The sequence below is a fragment of the Anoplopoma fimbria genome, chromosome 11 (assembly GCF_027596085.1).
Source record: "Anoplopoma fimbria isolate UVic2021 breed Golden Eagle Sablefish chromosome 11, Afim_UVic_2022, whole genome shotgun sequence".
Classification (NCBI taxonomy): Eukaryota; Metazoa; Chordata; class Actinopteri; order Perciformes; family Anoplopomatidae; genus Anoplopoma; species Anoplopoma fimbria.
The window spans coordinates 16052412-16073439 of record NC_072459.1 but is presented as its reverse complement, the minus strand read 5'-3'; the positions used below and the strand labels follow the sequence as shown (position 1 = coordinate 16073439).

Genomic DNA, 21028 nt, shown 5'->3' with positions numbered 1-21028 from the left:
TTAGCAGCCAGAAAAAGTCTGCCAAGGGAAGATTTGAGATGCCAGGGAAGAAGAGAAGAGGACTCTATAGCGCATGATCCATCCCAGGTGGAAATTTGTTGTTTTTGACCAGTTCCACAGGACTTATTTGAAAATTGAAGACAATATTCTTCTCAATTGTTTTTGGAATAATACTAGCACTCTGCGACAGACTGTAAAAGTTTCCATCCCCCCCTTCCTGTCTCCTGGTGCATCCAGTCTCCTGCAGGAGGGGCGCAACACAATCGCACTTCCAGCTGGTTTACAAGCACTCTGCTTTAACAAATCATCCGATGCGCGTCCCCGCCCCGGTAGAGGCTGCCCGAGATCCCGGGAAGAGGAGTTTGGACCTGCGCGAGTTAAAGTTGGGCTAAAGGGGGGTGTGAGGACGCTGCAGGACAATCTACGATCTTTATTAACATAGCCTGTGCGGAGAAACGTGTCCTAAGTGAAGGATGACTTGCAAAATACTGAGCATATGCCTCTTATTTTTGGGTTTTCAACATTGCTCATCACGTAAGTCTTGTAAAACAGCAATTGTTCCTCTATTATCGGCTGCTAGAATATTATTAAAATACGCGAAAGTGTGTATGCATGCCTTATCTGCATATTGTTTATCGTTTGATCATATGAGGAAAAAGTTGCGAGATAACATGCGGTTATAAGTGGAAAATACCACTGGAGGGCAAAATGTGTAGCCTGAGGTGTTGAGATCGTTAAAGGACAACGATAAAAGCGATGAAATCAGACAGCCTCGAAGCACAGATCATTACATGTCATTGATTGTCTTGGCTACTGTTATTTCAGCAAAGCATTGTTATGTGGGGATCACAAAAAAAAAAAGTGTGGTTGCAAGCCGCGTCGGTCCTGCGGAAGGTGCGCATGGGTATCCCCACCGCGCTGGACTCTCTGCATTGCAGTGCTTTCGCTCAGCCAGCACGCAAGTTTCTGCACCGCGAGGCTTCAACACTTTTTTTTTTTTTTTTTTTTTTTTTTTGCAAAGCACGTTGCTGATCGAGATTCTATCTCGTTTCTGACATAATAATCTTCAAATCTCTATGACCGTGTGTGTTGCTGTTTGTGAGGTGAAAAATGCGCTGAACACGTTTTCAAAGTGGCGCTGGGGATGGCAGCAGGGCACAGCGTCCTGACCGGACCAGCCCACTGCAGTAGTTTTTTTTTTTTGGGAAGCCCGTGCACCTCTACATGAATACCTGCATCATGCGTGCACACGACAAGCTTGGATTCACCTAGCAGGGAAATAATGACGCGCTGTTAGATCAGTGAAGCAGTCATGCGGTGGGCTTAGTTTGGGCACAGGTGGGGCCGCGTTTGGGGCTAAATTTGGGCTAGAGAGAAAAAGAAAAGGTGCCATCCTCCCTTCTATTACAGAGCGTTTATGCATACTAATAAGCTTCATGCGTGATGTCAGCGTCAGGATGACTTCACAGGGCCCTGACTAATTAATTAACCCCATACTGCGCTTTGCGTGACTCATTTTTTTTTATATCAGTGGGAGATCAGTGAGGTGGGATGCTTCAGTCATGTGACTTCTGTAAGACAACTGCATTTTCCAGCTGAACCTGGTTCACAGTATACATTCTGGGTGTTTACATATTGTGCACCTTTCTGAGCCCTTTCTTTTAGGTTATTCCAGGGAAATAGAAACAGTTTTCATATGATGCCATGCTGTTGATTACAAGCTCTGGTACAAGGCATGCTGAGAAGTTAAGGGTGCTATCTTACTGTAGTTAATAATATATGAAGGAACAGAAAAGACTGCAATAGAGTGGAAGATTGTAAACATCATTGGATCACAGAATGCTTTCCAGTAAGTGTGGGCCTGCGGGTTTGGCTTGCTGTAGATCCTGTTGCTATTTTATTGGCCAGGCTGACTGTATATCTGCTCCGTGGAGCACTGCCAAACTGAAATGGAGCCTCATGTCCCAAGCACAGTGACCTAACCTGGGGTGGGGCTGAGGCTCACTCAGTAAGTAGTGTGTGTCTGACTCGGGAAGATGTGATGCATAAATCTCAAATTTATGCTCTGTGCAATCTGTCATGGTTAGCAGCACGAGCAGCAAGAGATTTGGTCCATGTTACGGGAATTGATATCTAGAAGGAAGAGCATGTTGCTTAGCGTGGAAAGTTGGCTGTTTTGTTCTTTTAGACTAGAACACGAAGCTGTTTGAGGCCTGAATTTCAGTCTAAATGTGATTCTGATTTGCTGCATGGCAGACACCACCCACTGTGATCCTGGCCTTGGTATGAATGATTTATTAAAACCCCTTTAACAGAGCATCATATATTTGTGATAGCCCTATGCGCTGCTCTGCTGCAGTATTTGCAGCAGTAGTTTGATATATTATTGGTGGACATTTGAATTCAGTTGACATCTGCACACACACACAGTGTTTGCTGTCTGAATCCTCAGCTGTCACGCATCACAGGCTAGTGACGGGCAGAGGAGGTGCCTCTCTGCATGTAACCAGCAGTAAAGACATGTCAGCCCAGACAGACCAGCCTACACGTACAGCAGACTGATGATTCAGCAAGAGTGGTGCTAGAGCTCCATACAGCCACACTGTTCCCCACAGCCCCTTAATGATAAATGGAGAATGGAACTGCTCTGTGTGGTGTGGTGCAGAGAAGGGAGGGAGGGGAGGGCGATGCAGGATCACAAGGAGAGGGGTGAAAACCTGATGACTGGATGCTCTGCACAGGCTTCAGGTACACTTTGGCTGCTGCATCATGACAATACCCACTTGGGGGGAGAGAGGCAGGGAGAAGTAAAAAATATCAAGGCGACGAGTGAGAGTATGAGGTAATGAGACGCAGTGAGAGCTAGAGAGATTGATTGATTGATTTAATGGAAATAAAAAAGAGAGAGGACTCAGAGGGAGGGCAAGGAAGTTATGCATTGAAAAGGTGGGGGTGTCAAATGCGTGACAGTCTTGCCATGAGGAAGAGCTTGAGGAGCTGCGTGGCCTGGGTTAACCTGGTGTATTCTGGGATGGAGCAGCTCAAGTCAAGTTCCTCTCATCCACTAATAAATGAGGGATTCAAATCCATACACAATAAGCCATTAGCTGCAAATGCACTTTGCCTGTATAACTGCAGCACACCATCTAAATATCTTTTGTTTGAGTAGCCATTTGAACAGTGGATCTTTGAAATGGCTCTACAGTGTTGTAATGGAGTGATGCAGCAGAGATCTGGTATCGATTTTCTGCAGCATAGCAGGGAATTCTGTATGATATAGATGGAGAGAAATCCTCTTGGCGAGGCAGACAGAGGCAGAAAGTCAAGGTCACATTTCGCTTGCTCAGCGCATTTCCTCCACCTGAATGAGCAGCTTGTCCTTGCATGAGAGGTGAAAGAACACGTGCTCATGTGACTATGAAAGAAAAGAAAACAGTGTATTTGTGCTGTATAATGGCCCACAAATGTTTCATGTGTAATTTAAGGCAGAGGATTGAAGCTCTCCACTTCCTCACTTCAGCAGGATTTGCGGTGACCACTCGGTCTTCTGCTCCCTCACAAAGTTATTTCAAATTTGAATCTATGCAGCACCTTCCTCATCCTGCTCCATCTGCAGCCTGCATACTAATTCTGTTAACGTCTCCTGTTTCAACACACTATCTAATGCCTTTTCATAAGGGTCCATGACCTCTGTGATTGTGAAATCAGAAATTACAATGACAGAACTCCTGTTTACTACTTAACAACTCCAAAAGTTTAGAGGGGATGTTTTTAAATCAGGGAGAAGGAAGAGGAAGAACAGATTGGAGCGGCTTACATTCACCTTATTTTTGTTGGTTCTTTGCCCACTCAGATTAAAGCATTCTAATTTATCTGCCTACCTTCATATTCTAGTAAAACCCATAAGATATCTATATTAAATATATTGGGAGTGTCAATTTTGGCACTTAAAATGAGACAGTGTTTCTCTGGCAGCTCGAGGTGAGGGCATCGCACATTATCCCCAGCAGTGATAAAAGCAAGATTAGGTAGAATTATGGTCAGTTTCAATAGCCGTTGGCTGGAGAAACGAGCCTGAGCAGATGGGTGTTGGTCCTATCAGTCTTATAACCACGTGCAGAACAACATCTCAGCATGACAAAATTACATTATGTGGCTGCCTTTGACTTCCCTGCTCATGAAACTGTATGCACTTACAAAATAAAAAAAAAGACAATGAAATATATTTATAGACACACTGACAAGCACGCACACACACCCACAAAGAAATGAATGTGACGCAGCAACATCTTTATTCTGCCTCTACAACACAAAACTACACAGGGCCAGACCTCTTTTGAAATAGGAAGGGGATGTAACTGCACGACTTTCACAACAGTTTATCTCAGAGATGGCGTTCTTAATCAGTAGCTCTCAGTCTCATATTTCACCACTCGTCCCACCCATCCAGTGAAGAAATGAAAGATGGTGCACGCTCAAGAGTAGATGTCAGGACGTTCAATTTATTAGACTTAAAAGGAGGGGCATTAAGATGCTGTGCTTTACTGTGGAATATTAATCTTTGACCTTACGATCTGTATACCTTTACCAGCAGAAAAACTAAATGTGTTTGCCCTATGCTCTGAATTTAATGGATTGATCTTAACTAATTTGTATTTTATGTCTAATGGAGCATGAAGTAGCCTCTAATTAAACTGCAAATGCTTTGTTCTTATCAAGTTTTGCAGCTGTGAAAGTCTTTGATGCCTAGAACTGTATCATTTTGAAAGCGATGTGAATGCTGCATTATGAGAGGTGCTTTTTAATAACTCATGACCTTGGTGTCTTCCTTATTGTTACTGCAGGAGAATGTGTTGATCCGCTGGTCTCCAGCCTCTACGCCTCCTCCTTCCTGGCCTCCTCCAGATATAACTTCCTCTACTCTGCCAATTTTGCCAAATTGTATGGTAAGTTCCTAATTTTGGAGTCTTTGAGTTCTTCCATGATTTCACACCTTTCACCTTACAGACCTTTCTAACGGCATCTGGTTTAACTTATCACTGCAGGGAAGGCACAAGTGTACAGTAACTAATAATATTGAAAGCCACTCCGGTCCAGTTAGGTGTGCAGGCACTGTGATGTCATAAGTTACACTTGTGTTTTACAAGTCAAAATGCCCATCGGGAGAATTCTCCCAGTGGCAAAAAATGAATTTACAGATACTGCAATATGTGTTTGGGACTCCTAAACTCATTTAGGGACCGTTAACTCTCTATAGATATAACCTACTTTCACTTTAACACAGAAATAAGGACCTCAGTTGACATAATCTAGCAACTGAAGGAACACTTCTAGTGACTGTGGGCAATGATCTGGGATATCTGCTTGTTAATTATCTTTCAGATAGAGGCCTACAGTATAGTTGTCTACAATTAGCTAAATAAATTAGCTTTATATTGGGTAATCTGCGAAATACTAAAGGGTTTTCCAATCCCAGGCAAAACAGTACAGTAGATGAAATCAACCTGCTCATTAGAGCGTGTACTTGCGGCCCATGGTGAGCAAGCGGTGTCAGGGGGGCTTTGGAATTGCCAGTCGGCAGTGCCGAAAGCTGAGTTCATCTCAGGCTACGCATCCTTGCTCTCCCTCAACTTTCTTACTTTAACTGAGACCTGGATCACACCAGGAAACACTACCACACCCGCAGCTCTGTCAGATGTGTACTCCTTCTCTCACACTCCCAGAGCTGCGAGGCGAGGTGGTGGCACTGGCCTGCTAATTTCCCCAAAATGGGATATACTCTCCTGTCTCTCCACAGTTCTCCCCGTGTTCTTTTGAATTTCATGCTGTTACTGTCACTTATCCAGTCAAGCTCACCATTGCTGTTGTGTACCGCCCACCAGGCCCTCTTGGTGAGTTCCTGGAGGAGCTTGACACACTAGTCTCGCACTTCCATGACGATGGCTCCGCACTCACCATGCTCGGCGACTTCAACATCCAGACTGATAAGTTAGAACCACTGCTTTCCTTCCTCTCCTCCTTTGACCTCTACTACTCCTCTTCTCCTCCTACCCACAAGGCCGGCAACCAGCTGGATCTTATCTTCACTAGACACTGTTCTACTGCTAATCTTTCCTCTTCCGTTACCTCTGCCCTCCCTGACCCTGAATCCTTCTCTCTCCTATCCCCCGATACTGCTACGGATCTTCTCCTCTCCACCCTTTCCTCCTCTTTGGACAACCTCTGTCCCTTCACCTCCAGGCCTGCACGCCCAACTCCTCCTGCCCCATGGCTGTCGGACTTAGTGCGTACTGATAGACGGAGCTCAAGAGCGGCTGAGCGTAAATAGGAGAACAGGCAAACTCCCGGAGGACCTTCTTAACTTCCAATCTCTCCTTTCCACTTTTTCCTCCTCTCTAGCTACTGCTAAAGCGGCTTTTTTCCGCTCTAAAATCCTAACCTCTGCTTCCAATCCTAAAAACTCTTTGAAACTTTCTCTTCACTCCTCCAACCCCCACCCCCTCCTCCTACTTCCTCCCTTCTCCCTGATGATTTCGCCAACTTCTTTGACAAGAAGGTAAACGATATCAGATCCTCCTTCTCTCAGCCCCCTCTCCCTGTCCACCCTCTCCCTCTCTACCCTCTCCAGCTCTTCCCCCTCAGCTCCCCCTTCCCTCTCCACACCCCATCTTACCCTATTTTGCTCCCCTCTCCCCTAACGAGGTCCTCGACCTTGTTACATCTAACCGCCCCACCACGTGCTCCCTTGACCCGATCCCCTCTCCTCTTCTTCAGTCTATTGCGACTGAACTCCTTCCTTTCCTCACCCACCTCATCAACACATCTCTCGTCTCGGGATGCTTTCCCTCAGCTTTCAAGACTGCCAGAGTCACCCCCCTTCTGAAAAAACCATCACTTGACCCCTCTGATGTCAAGAACTTCAGACCGGTTTCTCTTCTACCCTTTCTATCCAAAACGCTTGAACGCGCTGTCTCTAAACAACTGTCTTCCTACCTCCACCAGAACAACCTCTTGGACCCCCACCAGTCCGGGTTCAAGGTGGGTCACTCGTCAGAGACGGCCCTCCTTGCGGTGACAGAGTCGCTTCACGCCGCGAGAGCGAACTCTCTCTCCTCTGTCCTGATTCTCCTGGACCTGTCAGCGGCATTTGACACGGTGAACCACCAGATCCTCCTCTCAACCCTCGAGGGGATGGGCGTCTCAGGCTCTGCACTCTCCCTGTTTGCATCCTACCTGACAGGCCGATCCTACCAGACATGGAGGGGGGCCGTGTCGGAACCACGAATACTGACTACGGGGGTTCCACAAGGTTCAGTTCTGGGCCCCCTTCTCTTCTCGCTCTACACAACATCTCTGGGTTCTGTTATTCGCTCGCATGACTTCTCTTACCATTGTTATGCCGATGACACCCAGCTGGTCTTGTCATTTCCTCCCGGCGACACCCAAGTGGAGGCACGCATTGCTGCGTGCTTGGCTGACATCTCGAAGTGGATGGCGACACACCACCTGAAGCTCAACCTGGACAAAACCGAGCTACTGTTCCTCCCGGGGAAGGGTTGCCCGCACCGAGACCTGTCCATCACCATTGATGATGCCGTGGTGACGCCAACTCGGACTGTGAGGAATCTGGGTGTGACCCTGGACGACCAACTGTCGTTCTCAGCAAACATTGCATCGGTCACACGCTCCTGCAGATTCCTCCTCTACAACATCAGGAGGATTCGCCCCTTCCTCACTGAGGAGACGGCGCAGGTGCTCATCCAGGCTCTGGTCATCTCCCGCCTGGACTACTGCAACTCACTACTTGCCGGAGCCCCGGCGTCGGCCATCAGACCTCTGGAGCTTGTCCAGAAAGCTGCAGCATGTCTGTGTTCAATCGCCCCAAGTTCTCCCACACAACTTCCCTTCTCCGTTCTCTACACTGGCTCCCTGTAAGAGCTCGCATCCAGTTTAAGACTCTGGTGCTAGCCTACAGGGCAGTGAAGGGAACAGCTCCTTCCTATCTCCAGGCCATGGTCAAGCCCTACACCCCCGCCCGACCACTTCGCTCTGCTGCCTCGGGGCGATTGGTTGCCCCGTCGCTCAGAGGAGCTTTTTTCTGTCCTGGCCCCTCAGTGGTGGAATGAACTCCCCACTGACGTCAGGACAGCAGAGTCACTGCCCATCTTTAGGCGCAGGCTGAAAACTCACCTCTTCATGAAGTACTACCCTGAGCCTTCCTCGTAGCACTTATTGCATTCGTATTAGTTGTTGCACTTATTGTATTCGTATCAGTTCGCTGCACTTATTGTATTCGTATTCGTTTATTGCACTTATCCTATTCGTATTAGTTTGTAGCACCTATTGTATTCGTATTAGTCTGTTGCAATTATTGTTTTCGTAGTAATTTGCTTCTGCACTATACTTTTGCTCTGGTTTATGCTTTTAGACGCTTGTTTAAGAAAGGAGATGCACTTATGACTTCTGGTGACTAGTAGTTCTCTTGAATACCTATGTTGAATACACTTCCTGTAAGTCGCTTTGGATAAAAGCGTCTGCTAAATGACTGTAATGTAATGTAATGTAATGTAGTGTTCCCTACCCCACATTTGACAGGAGTTTAAAATGGCTGCCATGAGTTACAAGTTCAGTTGATTTCACAATTTCTTTGGTCACGATTTCATCATGTATCTGTCACCCCCTCCAGTCAAACTCTCCTCTTTATCCCCTTTCAGGCAGCAGTGGCTGGTCCCCATCCCCAAGGGACAGACAGCCATGGCTGCAGGTCGACCTGGGCAGAAAGTATCGACTGGTGGCCATAGCCACCCAGGGGACCTTCAACTCATACGACTGGATCACCAAGTACACCCTGCTCTATGGAGACCGACCGGACTCCTGGACGCCCTACATCATGCAGGGAGGCAACTCTGTAGGTGTCACTGATCCAGGGTGGTTGGGGCGGGATGAGGGCCATAACGGGGATGGGGCGGGGATTTACTAGTCAAATGTAATCTTTACAGCTGATTCAGTGGGTGCTCTATTCAATTCATTGTCAATGGCACTGAAACAAAGACACAGCAGCATATTATCCCTCTCAACCGTGACGAAGCTAATCTCATCATCAGTTCATCTCCAGTCCCTTAATAAGGCGCCAACGCCATTGCAGTGACTCAATAACTCTCTCCCCTGTTCCCCACTCTCATCTGTTTGCAGACGCTGCCTGCAAACTGGAATTATTATCAGATTAAGAGGAATGTCTTCCATTACGCCTTTACTGCTAAACACATTCGTCTGCTGCCTCTGGCGTGGAACACAGAGAACGGAGGGAAGATCGGTGTGAGGCTGGAGCTGTTTGGCTGCTCTTATGGTAAAAAATGACTGATGGACGCTACCCAGGGATTTATAGTCTCTGATTCAGTTCCAGGGACATTCTACAATCCAAGTGCTTAATCGTATTTGATAAAATGCCACTAAATCTAAGTGCCAAATATGCTACAATATGTTCCTAGTTAATTGATGATTAAGCCCAGTATCACCTGATTCATACTCAGAAACATTATTCACTCGCTAGATGCAAACACAACAAACACATCTGATGAGCTCCACGAAATACGCCATGAAGCATTTACGCTGATAATCCTTTAAACCTAAAAAAAAATGCTACATAAGACTTTTACCTAATATGGACATCACATCATTTGTTGTGAATTTTGAACTATTTAATGTATTTTGAAATTTGGTCTGCAGATTCCTATGTACTACAGTACAACGGGGATGACTCAGTGGTCTACATGTACCCGGAAAAGAGGTCTCGTACACTACATGACCACATTGCCATTAACTTCAAGACTCTGGAGCAGGATGGTCTGCTGTTACACAGTGAGGGGATTCAAGGAGACCTCTTCACCTTGGAGCTGAAGAGAGGCCGTCTTTACCTGCACATCAGCCTAGGTACAGCCTGATGGAGAGATAAAGTTGAAATTTACTGAAGAGATCTTGAGTTATGGGTGAAGAACATATTGGCATGTGTGACAATGACATCCATCTCAGAAAGAAGCTGGTTTATCTCAGTCCTGAAATAAAGCCAAGCTGTCTGGGGGAGAGATCTCAATATATTTCTGGTTAGATTGTTGACTGCTCCACATTTCAGCATTTTATTTGTTTAACATTACTTAAAGCTGATTTAGAGGAATTGTTTAAAATTTTCTTCCCCCATTCCTTGCCTCCTTTTTTCTTTTCAGGAAGCAGTGTAATACACAAAGTTGATGGTCGGACTACTCTGACTGCTGGCAGCCTTCTTGATAATCTGCACTGGCACTATGTCACCATAAAGCGCGACGGTCGCCAGGTGAACTTCACAGTGGACAGTCACACGGTCACAGCCATCTGTAAAGGAGAGTTTACACACCTGGATCTGGACACGCAGGTACCTCATAAAGGGATCACATCTATATGTAGTTACAGTATAAAATATTAACTGAAGGCTATGAGAAGTAAAGGAAATGATTAATGAGCTGTATGCTGAATACATGTACTAAATGCCTCTTTGGAGGATACTTCTAAATGCATTTTTCTTACAACTTGAAGGACATTTGTTTTATTAAAATATACATATTTGCATTTATTTATATTGTGCATTCATTTTCTAGTAATTGATGATGTTGATGGGTGCCTTAATTCCTGTATCCTAGTTATATGTAGGAGGGGTCATAGAGCAAAATCTGCCTCACCTGCCCACTACACCCAATTTCCGGGGCTGCCTGGAGAATGTTTTCATCAATGATGTCAACATCATCTACAAGGCTAAGAGAGAAGAACCTGAAATCCGCATCCCACGAAAGGTAAGGCTTTATACAAACCATAATACAGCATCCCATTAATATCGCTGGTCCTAATAACCTCCATGAATTACAACTAAATGGCATTACTTCACCTGTTAGATGCTTGCAAAACAATAACAATATCAGAGAAACTATTTGCACTATAACTCGTATTTCTCTTTTTTACCCCCAGAAAAAGATGCATTATGCCTGCAGGGACATTCTGCTCAAACCCATGACCTTTGCCGGGCCCAACAACTACCTGCAGGTGCCGGGCTATTTCAGGAGGCCTCGCATGTTTGTCAAGTTTAAGTTCCGCTCATGGGACTACACAGGGCTGCTGATGTTCACGCGATTTGCTGATGACCTGGGTGCCCTTGAGCTGGGACTCAGCGAGGGGCAGATCAACGTCACGATATTCCAGCCTGGGAAGAAAAAACTACAGTTTGCTGCAGGTGGGCTTATGCAGTTTTTGGCCTTGACGGATATGACAGAAAACTATAACATTTCAAAATTTGGGAGCATGAGGATTTGTTTCTAAGCCCCGCCCCATAGTTACTGTTCCTATGCCAGGTAAAAGCTCACTTCTCATTTCTAGCCAACATTTTGTCTGCTGAAATGACACTGTACTTAACATATTTTATCAGCTGTGGTTAGCTAGCTAAGCTAATGTTAACTCTAAAACTCAGTGAGATGCCTGAAACATTTGTTAAGGTTCCCAGTTGATTTAAAGGCCCTTTAAAACAGGTCTTAAACATATACATGGTATTGTGCTAAAAGACTGAGGCTAGGCCAGGCTAACGTCTGAAGCTTATGTTAGAGAAGATAAAAACACATTACAATTTTGCTTGTGTCTTTGGTTTCGCATAAGTTAAAAAGACGTCTACCTACAAACTCATTAGATACCCAACATAGCTAAAGAGTAAGCTATGATTACTATGATTACCTGCCATGCATAGTTACGGATGTTGAGCTATGATTGGACAATCCCTGTTTGGGGGCAGGGTTTAGCTTACAGTTGTGAATTTATTAAGCGCTGCAAGGTGCAGGCAATGATAAGTAATGCATGAGATCTTTGTTCTGAATCTGATTGTAGAAACAAAGCATGACAGGCATTTCTCCGATTTCTAGGCTACCGGCTAAATGATGGTTACTGGCACACAGTGGATTTGGCAGCCAGAGACAACCTGATGACCCTCACAATTGATGAGGAGGAGGGCTCTCCACTTAAGATCACCAATCCATTCACAATTCGGACAGGAGACCGCTACTTTTTTGGAGGTGAGGGGATGACAATTGTTGACAACTCCTGAAAGGATCTTAAGCATCTGCACGGTCCAATACATACATTTCCTCTCCTGTACTTAGGTTGTCCGAAAACCAATAACACAATACGGAAGTGTGAGACCAAGCTGAACCGATTCCACGGTTGCATGCAGCATATCTTCATTGACAATGAACAGCTGGATATTGACCTTATTCTGCAACGACAGTGGGGGCGCTATGCTGAGTTGTTGTTGGGCACTTGTGGCATCACTGACCGGTAAGAAATTTCACTAAATTTAGAATATGCAGCATAAAGCATACATCACTGATATGGATAGTTTCATTAATGGCAGGAAAATTGCATTAGGAAACATATAATATGGCACTGCAAAACTATCTTCTCATGCAATGGGAGTTGTAAAGTTATCAATTATAAACCCCTATTAACCATAGTCTTTTAAAATTACACACATTCCTACAAAGACTCATTAGTTCTAAATCGCCTTGGCTCTTTTATGGGGTTGTTAAAGTAATGTGATCTCATTCAAGATGTTTGTGAAGCGTTTGTCATTGAATTGTGAGTCTCAAGAGAGAGACACTTCTTTAGAGCTGATGGCATTCACCACCTCATTGTAAGTTTCACCCCATGAAACCTTATCTAAAGGCTCTAATCAAAAATAGTAATCTCAACAATAGAGAATGTGGAACTGAAAGAGAGAAATTACACACTTAGTACAAGTCTTTCTTTTGCAACATCGAAAATGCTCAGTAAAGGCATGTCATTTGTTCACAGATGTAGTCCAAATCCATGTGAACATGAAGGCAGATGCATCCAGTCCTGGGATGACTTTATCTGTCTGTGTGAGAACACAGGCTATAAAGGAGAGGTGTGTCACATGTGTAAGTGCTGGCTGGCAATCTTTTCACCTTAATAACTTTTTCTTTGCAGTTGATTACACTTGGCCCATACCATATTTCTTCCTAACAATAACAAATTGATCATCTCACTTCCCAAATAGCGGTTTATAAAGAGTCATGTGAGGCCTACAGACTCAGCGGCAAGTATTGGTCTGGAAACTACACTATCGATCCTGATCTCAGCGGGCCGCTGAAACCATTTGAAGTGTACTGCAAAATTAAGGGTAAGTAATCACTGTCACTAATCAAATACAGCTCCATCAGCACTGTGTGGTCAATATTTGCTGGATCCTCAAGGGTTTGTTAATGAAAAGCTTGAGAGTCAGATTATTTAGTTCCTGTAATGACAAATGTGTCCTGAAATTTGAATTTGAAGATGCTATAAAAAGACATTATAAATGAAAAAACGCTTTAAAACAAGATAGCGCAGTTTTGGTGTGTGTAGGAAAGGTGTGCATTGTCTTTTTCTTACAATTCAGTTGCTTTCATTTTATTACTTCCTTTAACATTAATATTCCCACTATTGTTCTCTTTTACCATATAATCATCATGCTGTATATCTGTTTTGCCTCGTCACAGCATATAAAGCCTGGACAGTGATTCTGAATGACCGTGTGGATGGTACAAAGGTGACTGGGAGTTCAATAGACCGGCCGTATATAGGAAATGTCAACTACTGGAACGCCTCATGGGATGAAGTCTCTGCTTTAGCCAACACCTCCGTGTACTGCGAACAGTGGATCGACTACTCCTGCTACAAGTCCCGTCTCCTAAACACCCCAAGTAAGTCAGTTTATTAATTTGGTAGTGTGTGTATGGAAAACAAGAAGATACTAAACTAACACATCATTTTTTCTTTTTCGAAATAGACGGAAGACCTTTTGGTTACTGGATTGGTCGTAACAATGAGAGTCACTATTACTGGGGTGGAACATTCAGAGAGGTCCAAAAGTGTGGCTGCGCTATCAACCAAACCTGCACCGATCCCAAGTTTCAATGCAACTGTGATGCTGACTATAGACAATGGTAAGAGAGGGGATACATTGTGCAGGTTTATCTTGTATCTGTTACACTGGCGATGAAGCCTTAACATCCCCACTGTGGCTTTTCAGGTACTCGGATAAGGGCTACTTGGACTTCAGAGACCATCTGCCTGTTAGGAAGGTGGTAGTCGGGGACACCAACAGGACCGGCTCAGAAGCACAATTCACCGTCGGGCCCCTACGCTGCCATGGCGACAGTGAGCTTAAATATTATGGGTTGTGTTCACACGGTGATGTTCAGCTTTGTTAAAGGGTTAAGAATATATGTTTTATACACATACACAGTACACGTATTTCAATGTTTTCCAAAGGAAACATCTGGAACACCATAGCCTTCACCAAGCCCACCTACATAACCTTCCCGACCTTCAGGCCTGGCTCCAGCGCTGACATCTCCTTCCACTTCAAAACCTATCGTGACCACGGCGTGTTCCTAGAGAATTCTGATGACCAACTGCGAAACTTCATTCGGATAGAGCTGAATAGTGAGTTGACTCATCTGCTAGCAGGGAGCTATTCTCGTCTTACAACTGATGTATCTAACAAATACTATATTAAAAAATAAATCCTATCCATGTTATCTTTTGTCTTACAGCCACCCATAACCTTGTGTTTTTATTCATGGTTGGTGATGGCATCATAAATGTGACACTAAACTCCCCTGTGCCACTCAACGACAACGAGTGGCACTTTGTTCAAGCCGAGCTTAATGTGAAGCTGGCCCGCATCAAGGTTGATTATCAGCCTTGGGCTGTCACACGTTTTCCAGGTCAGACCTTCGTCACCATGAAGTTTACGCATCCTATCCTAGTAGGTAGGTTGCCTGAGGTGAACTTGGATATTTGGCATGACATACAATGGCCTTATTGTATCCTCTCTAAACGTTTAATAATGATGAATAGCCACTGATTGAAGTATTATTTGTACTAGGTGCAGCCAACCGCACCCTGAGACCTTTCTTGGGGTGTCTTCGAGGGTTGCGGATGAACGGTGTTCCTCTTGATCTTGAGGGTAAAGTAAATGAAGAGCAGGGTATAAGGAGGAACTGTACTGGACAGTGTCTCAATGCGACCATACCATGCCGAAACAGCGGCCAGTGTATAGAGGGCTACGCTTGCTACACTTGTGACTGTAACAACACAGCTTTTGATGGTTTCTATTGTCATAAAGGTACGATCATGCATGTTTATGACAAAATCCTTCACATAGTAAATTACATCATATGCAGAAATACTTTTCAACTGATATTTTATTTCACAATGATCTTTTGTTAGACATTGGAGCCTACTTTGAGATCGGCTCGTGGCTGAGATACAACATACGAAAGAAGCCCATATCAGACGAAGCAGCATGGGCCAACTGGATTGACCCGCATTACGACAACTTCAGCCTTGGATACAATGACACAGCAGATGACATCGAGTTTAGTTTCAGCACCGTTCACACACCAGCCGTGTTGCTCTACATAAGCTCTTTCGTCCAAGACTACATTGCCATCATCCTCAAGAAGGACGGTAGGGGAAGCTCAGAAACAATCTGTCTGACCTACTTAAGAAAGGGCAGCAGATTAATTTAATTCACAGAGGTTGATGTAAAGCACTTACTCATAAAAAAAACAAATGGTATATGTTATTGATGTCTTTTGTTTCCTCTCTCTATAGGTAGTGTAGATATGAGGTATAAGCTGGGGCTCATTACACACAAGTTCCAACTGACTCACCGAAACCTGGCCGATGGATACCCCCACTACGTCAACATTACCAGACACAACAGAACCATCAAAACACAGGTTTAAGGCTGATCTGTGGATTGTTATTTTCATAGACTGGTGTGCACCCACCTTGGTTTAGCAAAAAGACTGGAAACAGCTAGCCTGGCTCAGAAAGGTAATACAATCTGTCTTATTTTGCCCTGCCCACAGGTGGATTACATGGAGCCCATAGTGGAAAAGATAATCATAGTGGAGGACGCCAGGTTTGACTCTCCGAAGTCCATGTTCATGGGCAGAGTCATGGGTAAAAATCCAATTTGCCACTTGTTGATGAGAACACGCGGGCTAATGTTTTTATCTTGCTGCCAGTATTATTAATATTATCATTATTTAAAGTTTGAACTCTGTTGACGTTTTATTGTTTCCATTTCCGCTTTTTCAGAGGTTGGTGACATTGACTATGAAATCCAAAGGCATAATGCTCCAGGCTTCATAGGCTGCATATCTGGGGTGAGATACGACGTCTACGCCCCGTTAAAGGCCTTCTTCCGTCCAAATGAAACCGACCCTCCGGTAACGACACAAGGCTACGTATCCGAGTCCAACTGTGGCGCCTTCCCTCCTATCCTGGGTTATGTACCATGGGAGGTGGACCCATGGTTTACCACCATAGGTGGGTTTATCTGTTCCATAATGCATCTGTACAAAAAGAGAAAAATATTCCTTGTTCATCAATTTATATTTGTATCTCTCCCTTTCAGAGTATTTTTATATCCACGATGACCTAGGCTTGTTTTGGATAACAGGTAAGATCTGCTTCTTTATAGAATTGCTGCATAAAAAAAAAGAAATCAGGCAGGTTGTGTGAAACTTTGCAGTTTATTCATTTTGAAGCACTGCTTCTCTCCCTCGTTTCTGTTTTGCTCAGTGCGTCCCTCCTCTCCCAGATGAAACAAATCAGCCTTTTGAATTTCTCTTTCCTTTTTTCCTAAAATCCTATAATCCTAAATTAGAGTGTCTGACTGCTGACTCAAATGCATTACATATGGGACAAAACTGATAAAAACATCCTAATTGAAAAATAAAACAGCCAGACATTTCTAATGCATTATTATCATACTGGAGATTCCATTCAGTATGAATCTATATGAATGAAATTAATTCAAGTAAATTATACCTAAATGTCTTAGCAAGAGACAAAACTAACCGTGGCCCTATATCTATGGATTTTGGAGAAAAAAATTGAATATACTTATTCCACTATCTAATCCCCATGATAACTCTGCACCTTATTACAGGAGGAGGGTTGGTATTAGATGAGCGGTTTGCAGCAGAGTATTACAGATGATGGAAAAAATGAGAGCAGGTCCCCCTGATGAGCAGGAGAGGCCGGAGTCTCAGGATTAAACTGCAGCACAGAGACTCTCTGCTCCATCCCTGTCTGAGACCTTTACCGGATCAGCTATATTTAGTCTGCATGGGCCCAGTTTACTGTTCATCATTGATAGATGCTTCAGTTTAATAGATCATTCCAGATTCAGAGGCATTATGCTAATGCAGGGCATCAGCATGCCATTAAGGATTGGTGCACCTTTCAATCATCCTAACAATGGTCGCCCCTGGTTATCAGACATCATCCCTGTCTGATATACTGCACAGGATAAAAAGGTTATGACTGAAAAATATAGTTGTTAAACAGAACTGCTATTGAACAAATTCTGTCACAACGATATAGTAGACACATATATTTCCTTCCTCTGTCCTGTGACAATATCAATTTAAATACAATTTGTTTGCCTTTGCTGTTCTAAGCTCTGGTGTGGGAGCTGTATGTCTTCTCAGCAGCATCGATCCGTTCTCTTTATCCATTAATTGAGGGTATGAATCTGAGGTGCAGGGGCCTTTCCCAGAATGCATTGGCATAAAGGACGAGGAGACACTGGACAAGTCGGCCAGTCCATTGCACAGTGAACATGATGGCTTACAAACAGACAAACACAACCACAGGCAATTTAATGACTCCAGCTCTGCTGACCTGCATGTCTTTGGACTGTGACAGGAAACACAAGCAAACACAGCGGAGGACATTAAAACTACACAGAGAGGACAAGGGCTGAGGCCTGTTTTCATATTTAATTGAATAATAATTCTGGCTCACAGGCAGCTGCTCTGTGAATACTCAGGGTCACAGTCGTATAAAACAAGTGACCACATGGCAAATCTTGGATTAATTTTGGAAGCTGACATGAACTTGAACAATATATGAAGTTGTTGTATGAATTAGTAGCATCTGAGAACAATTTTTTTAGATCAGACTCATGTGTGATGCTTGCCAGGGCAAAACGATCAGAGCACATCATATGGTCTGGCTGGCTCCAGTAAATATCAGATGATGCTGTGAATTTTACAAACCCAGCAGACCTCTCAGTTACAAAGCTCCAATCTCCCTCATGTCCCAAAAGCTTACTCTAAACCAAGTGAGATTGCATTCAGTAAGTTATTTCTAACTTGTACTCACACTGACTTCACTTACAATCAACCTTCGGACATTTTTATTTGTATTCAAGTTAGCCGGCTGTCGACCAAACAGCTGACTACAAGGGTTGTAGTGCAATTTGTTTATGTACCTATGACGCGCGCACATGGTTAGGTTGTGTCTCGTTTGTGAAGTTTATGTATCGACTGTTCTGTGGCAAGTTTACATATATTATTAAACTTTAACTGACCCCGCGATCGAATGCTAAACGGACTTTTTGGAGGGCTGATATGTTGATAAATCCGCAGTCTCCGAGGAGTGCCGCGTCATAGCGCAGTGCCTTTACGCACGGACGTTCACTGTGTTTACCTTCATTAAATCGCCTTAAAAAGCCAGGCTGCTACAGTATAACCACACAGACCTCCACACACACCTCAGACTGATCGTTGTTAGGTCTTAAAATTATCGTTCAAATCAATTACTCACCCTGTTCCCTTGAATTCCTGAAGAAAACTGTGTTTTTTCTCGCATGCCTCAACAGTAAAGAATCCAAAAGGGTTAAGTCACTGATGTTAAGAAGTAAATGGAGGCCAGGTTTAACATCAGGAAAAATATACCAAAACATCGCTTTACAAACTCGAACTCATGCAGTTTAGTCCAAGTCTCATTCACTCATTCGCATGCTGATTACTTTCCAAACACGCATTATCGCCCAAATCTTACAATTCAAATATTTCCGCCACTGCCGTCTCAAATTTGCGCAGGTGCGCTGCGAGCACGTACTTAAAGCGACAGTGCTGCTCGGGTTCTCCGTTTACCGTGGAGGCCTGTGAGGCAGAATGTTATTCTGTCTTTATTGTTGCTACATAGCTACCTTTTTTATTCTCCTGCTCTTTAAATACTTACTACTCATCTCTTTACTTTCAATCTGTTCCATTGATAAAGCCTCCTTGCTTTTTCCCTTGAACTGCACCTGTATGAAAAGGTGCAATGAACACTAAGAGAGTACAAGTAGTCTACTGGCCAGTCTGCATCAATGACAGGTGTTTTTTGAAATGTGTAAACTGCATAAACAAAGTAAATACAAATCTCATGGCACCAAATATGTTTGTAGAAATACAAATAGCTGGATTCAGTCAAAGTATAAACTTCTCTGTATGATATTAGGACTACCAGATAGAAACCAGACTTAGATGTTATCTGACCTAAATTCAGGTTGGATGACATAATGCAATAACATAGCATTAAAAATGCTTTCAAACAGTGTCTGCTTCTCATCAGTATCGCGAGAAGCACATCTTTCCTCATTGGATTAGAGTTTAACTCTGACTGTGCTATTTTTAACTTTTAGTCATTGTCATCCTGGCGCTGCTGCTGCTCTTCGGAGGGCTGTACAGCATCTACGTCTACGCGTATCAGCAGAAGGGCAGCTACCGCACCAACGAGCCCAAGAACCTGGAGTCCCCTAGCAGCTCCAGGCCGCTGACGGAGACCCTGAGGAGGGAAAAGAAGAAACTCCCGCAAATTGAGGAGGAGTTCAGGAGCGACTAGCATCACAGGACCTTTGGGACAGTGGGTGGGGTTGGACTGGGGGTTGGGGAGAGTGAAATGGCACTTCAACACAGATACCTGTATTAAGTTTTCTAATTCTTTCATTCTCTTTTTTTACATCTTGGTTTGTGTTTGTTTCCCAGGGTTGAGTGGGATCAGATGCCTGGTGCTCTACATAGTATGTATTTTGGTAAGGGTTGAAAGTTCACATCAAGCCCCATATTGCGTGAGTAGCCAACAAGTCTCACACTGTATTGCAGGGTGAATTACTGAAGTGCCTCATCTGAGCGAGCTTGATCTGAAGTAACATTATAGCCCATAGAGTATAGATTAGACATAGTGGGATCAGGAACATCAGTTGAATATAATCTAACCCTTTTATTGATATCTTTTTTTTCCCTGAGCCACTTTCGAGATCAATTAAAGCTAAAAATATTTTACCGTATGAATCTGTTGCCATCTAAGATATACCTTTTGATGACAATCTCTCATGGAGCCATTTTTGACATCATACCTTATAATCCGTCTTGATATTTGAGCAGGGAGAACATCTGAGAACTAGTGGACTAAACCACTGCAAAAGAAAACTCAGATCTCAGAAACAAAACTGGCGTTACTGAATAAAAACATCCATCCAGAGTGAGAACCCAATGACAAGCATGGAGCTTTGAGATGATACATATAGAGATTGTAAAAGGTGTACCAGCTTATATTTGTTGTATTGCAGCCTATTACAGTGCTTTACCTATACAGAATGGCCCATGTAAGTGGTTCAGAATTGCCATAGTGTCAGTAGATAGCGACTTTGCCGATCACAGTATGCTCAGATTCCTAAACGCATTCTCAGCTATGGGGCCTCGGAGAGAAGAGTGCGATGATATGTAGAAACTCCTCTTGGTTTGAGAGCTAACAGGCTGTTGGTGTACTGCAGAATCCAAACAAACAATGAGATGATGAAGCTCAGCAGGGACAGGGTGACCTACTTATCCAAGTCGCTCAATCCTTCTGTCTTACTTCTGGTCGCTTTTATTATGTTAAGCTGCCAATAGCTCGGTGCTAAAGAGAGTTTGACGCGGCATATATGTCTAACAAACAGTATAACAAAAGGAACAAATCATTCTTCTCACAATTCTTTCAACCTCAATAATGTGCATCTTGCAGGAAATATCTGCTCCCTGTGGCCATGTGCAGAAGCACACATATAAACACAGACATGCCCACACACAGTGACATATGTACAGAGGACCACAAGAGTGTAAATGCT

The 21028-nt window shown here is 43.9% G+C and overlaps 2 protein-coding genes across 2 annotated transcripts in view; one reads left to right on the top strand and one right to left on the bottom strand.

The window, feature by feature from the left end:
* Positions 1 to 18946, bottom strand: part of plekhh3 (pleckstrin homology, MyTH4 and FERM domain containing H3) — a 59719-nt gene extending 40773 nt beyond the window's left edge. The window contains exon 1 of the mRNA XM_054607006.1: positions 18700 to 18946. Coding sequence (XP_054462981.1) covers positions 18700 to 18744 — 45 coding nt within the window. The 5' untranslated portion in view covers positions 18745 to 18946. The remainder of the gene's footprint in view (positions 1 to 18699) is intronic.
* Positions 450 to 19765, top strand: cntnap1 (contactin associated protein 1). The gene is made up of 24 exons (XM_054607007.1): positions 450 to 534; positions 4845 to 4946; positions 8715 to 8908; positions 9193 to 9346; positions 9727 to 9930; positions 10221 to 10405; positions 10671 to 10820; positions 10993 to 11254; positions 11931 to 12080; positions 12168 to 12342; positions 12859 to 12965; positions 13085 to 13207; positions 13563 to 13766; positions 13853 to 14009; positions 14096 to 14223; positions 14338 to 14511; positions 14622 to 14840; positions 14957 to 15196; positions 15301 to 15540; positions 15688 to 15815; positions 15948 to 16041; positions 16180 to 16410; positions 16499 to 16543; positions 19565 to 19765. The coding sequence occupies exons 1-24, from the start codon at positions 474 to 476 to the stop codon at positions 19762 to 19764; spliced, it is 3927 nt and encodes a 1308-aa protein (XP_054462982.1). The 5' UTR covers positions 450 to 473; the 3' UTR covers position 19765.
* The last annotated feature ends 1263 nt before the right edge of the window (positions 19766 to 21028 follow it).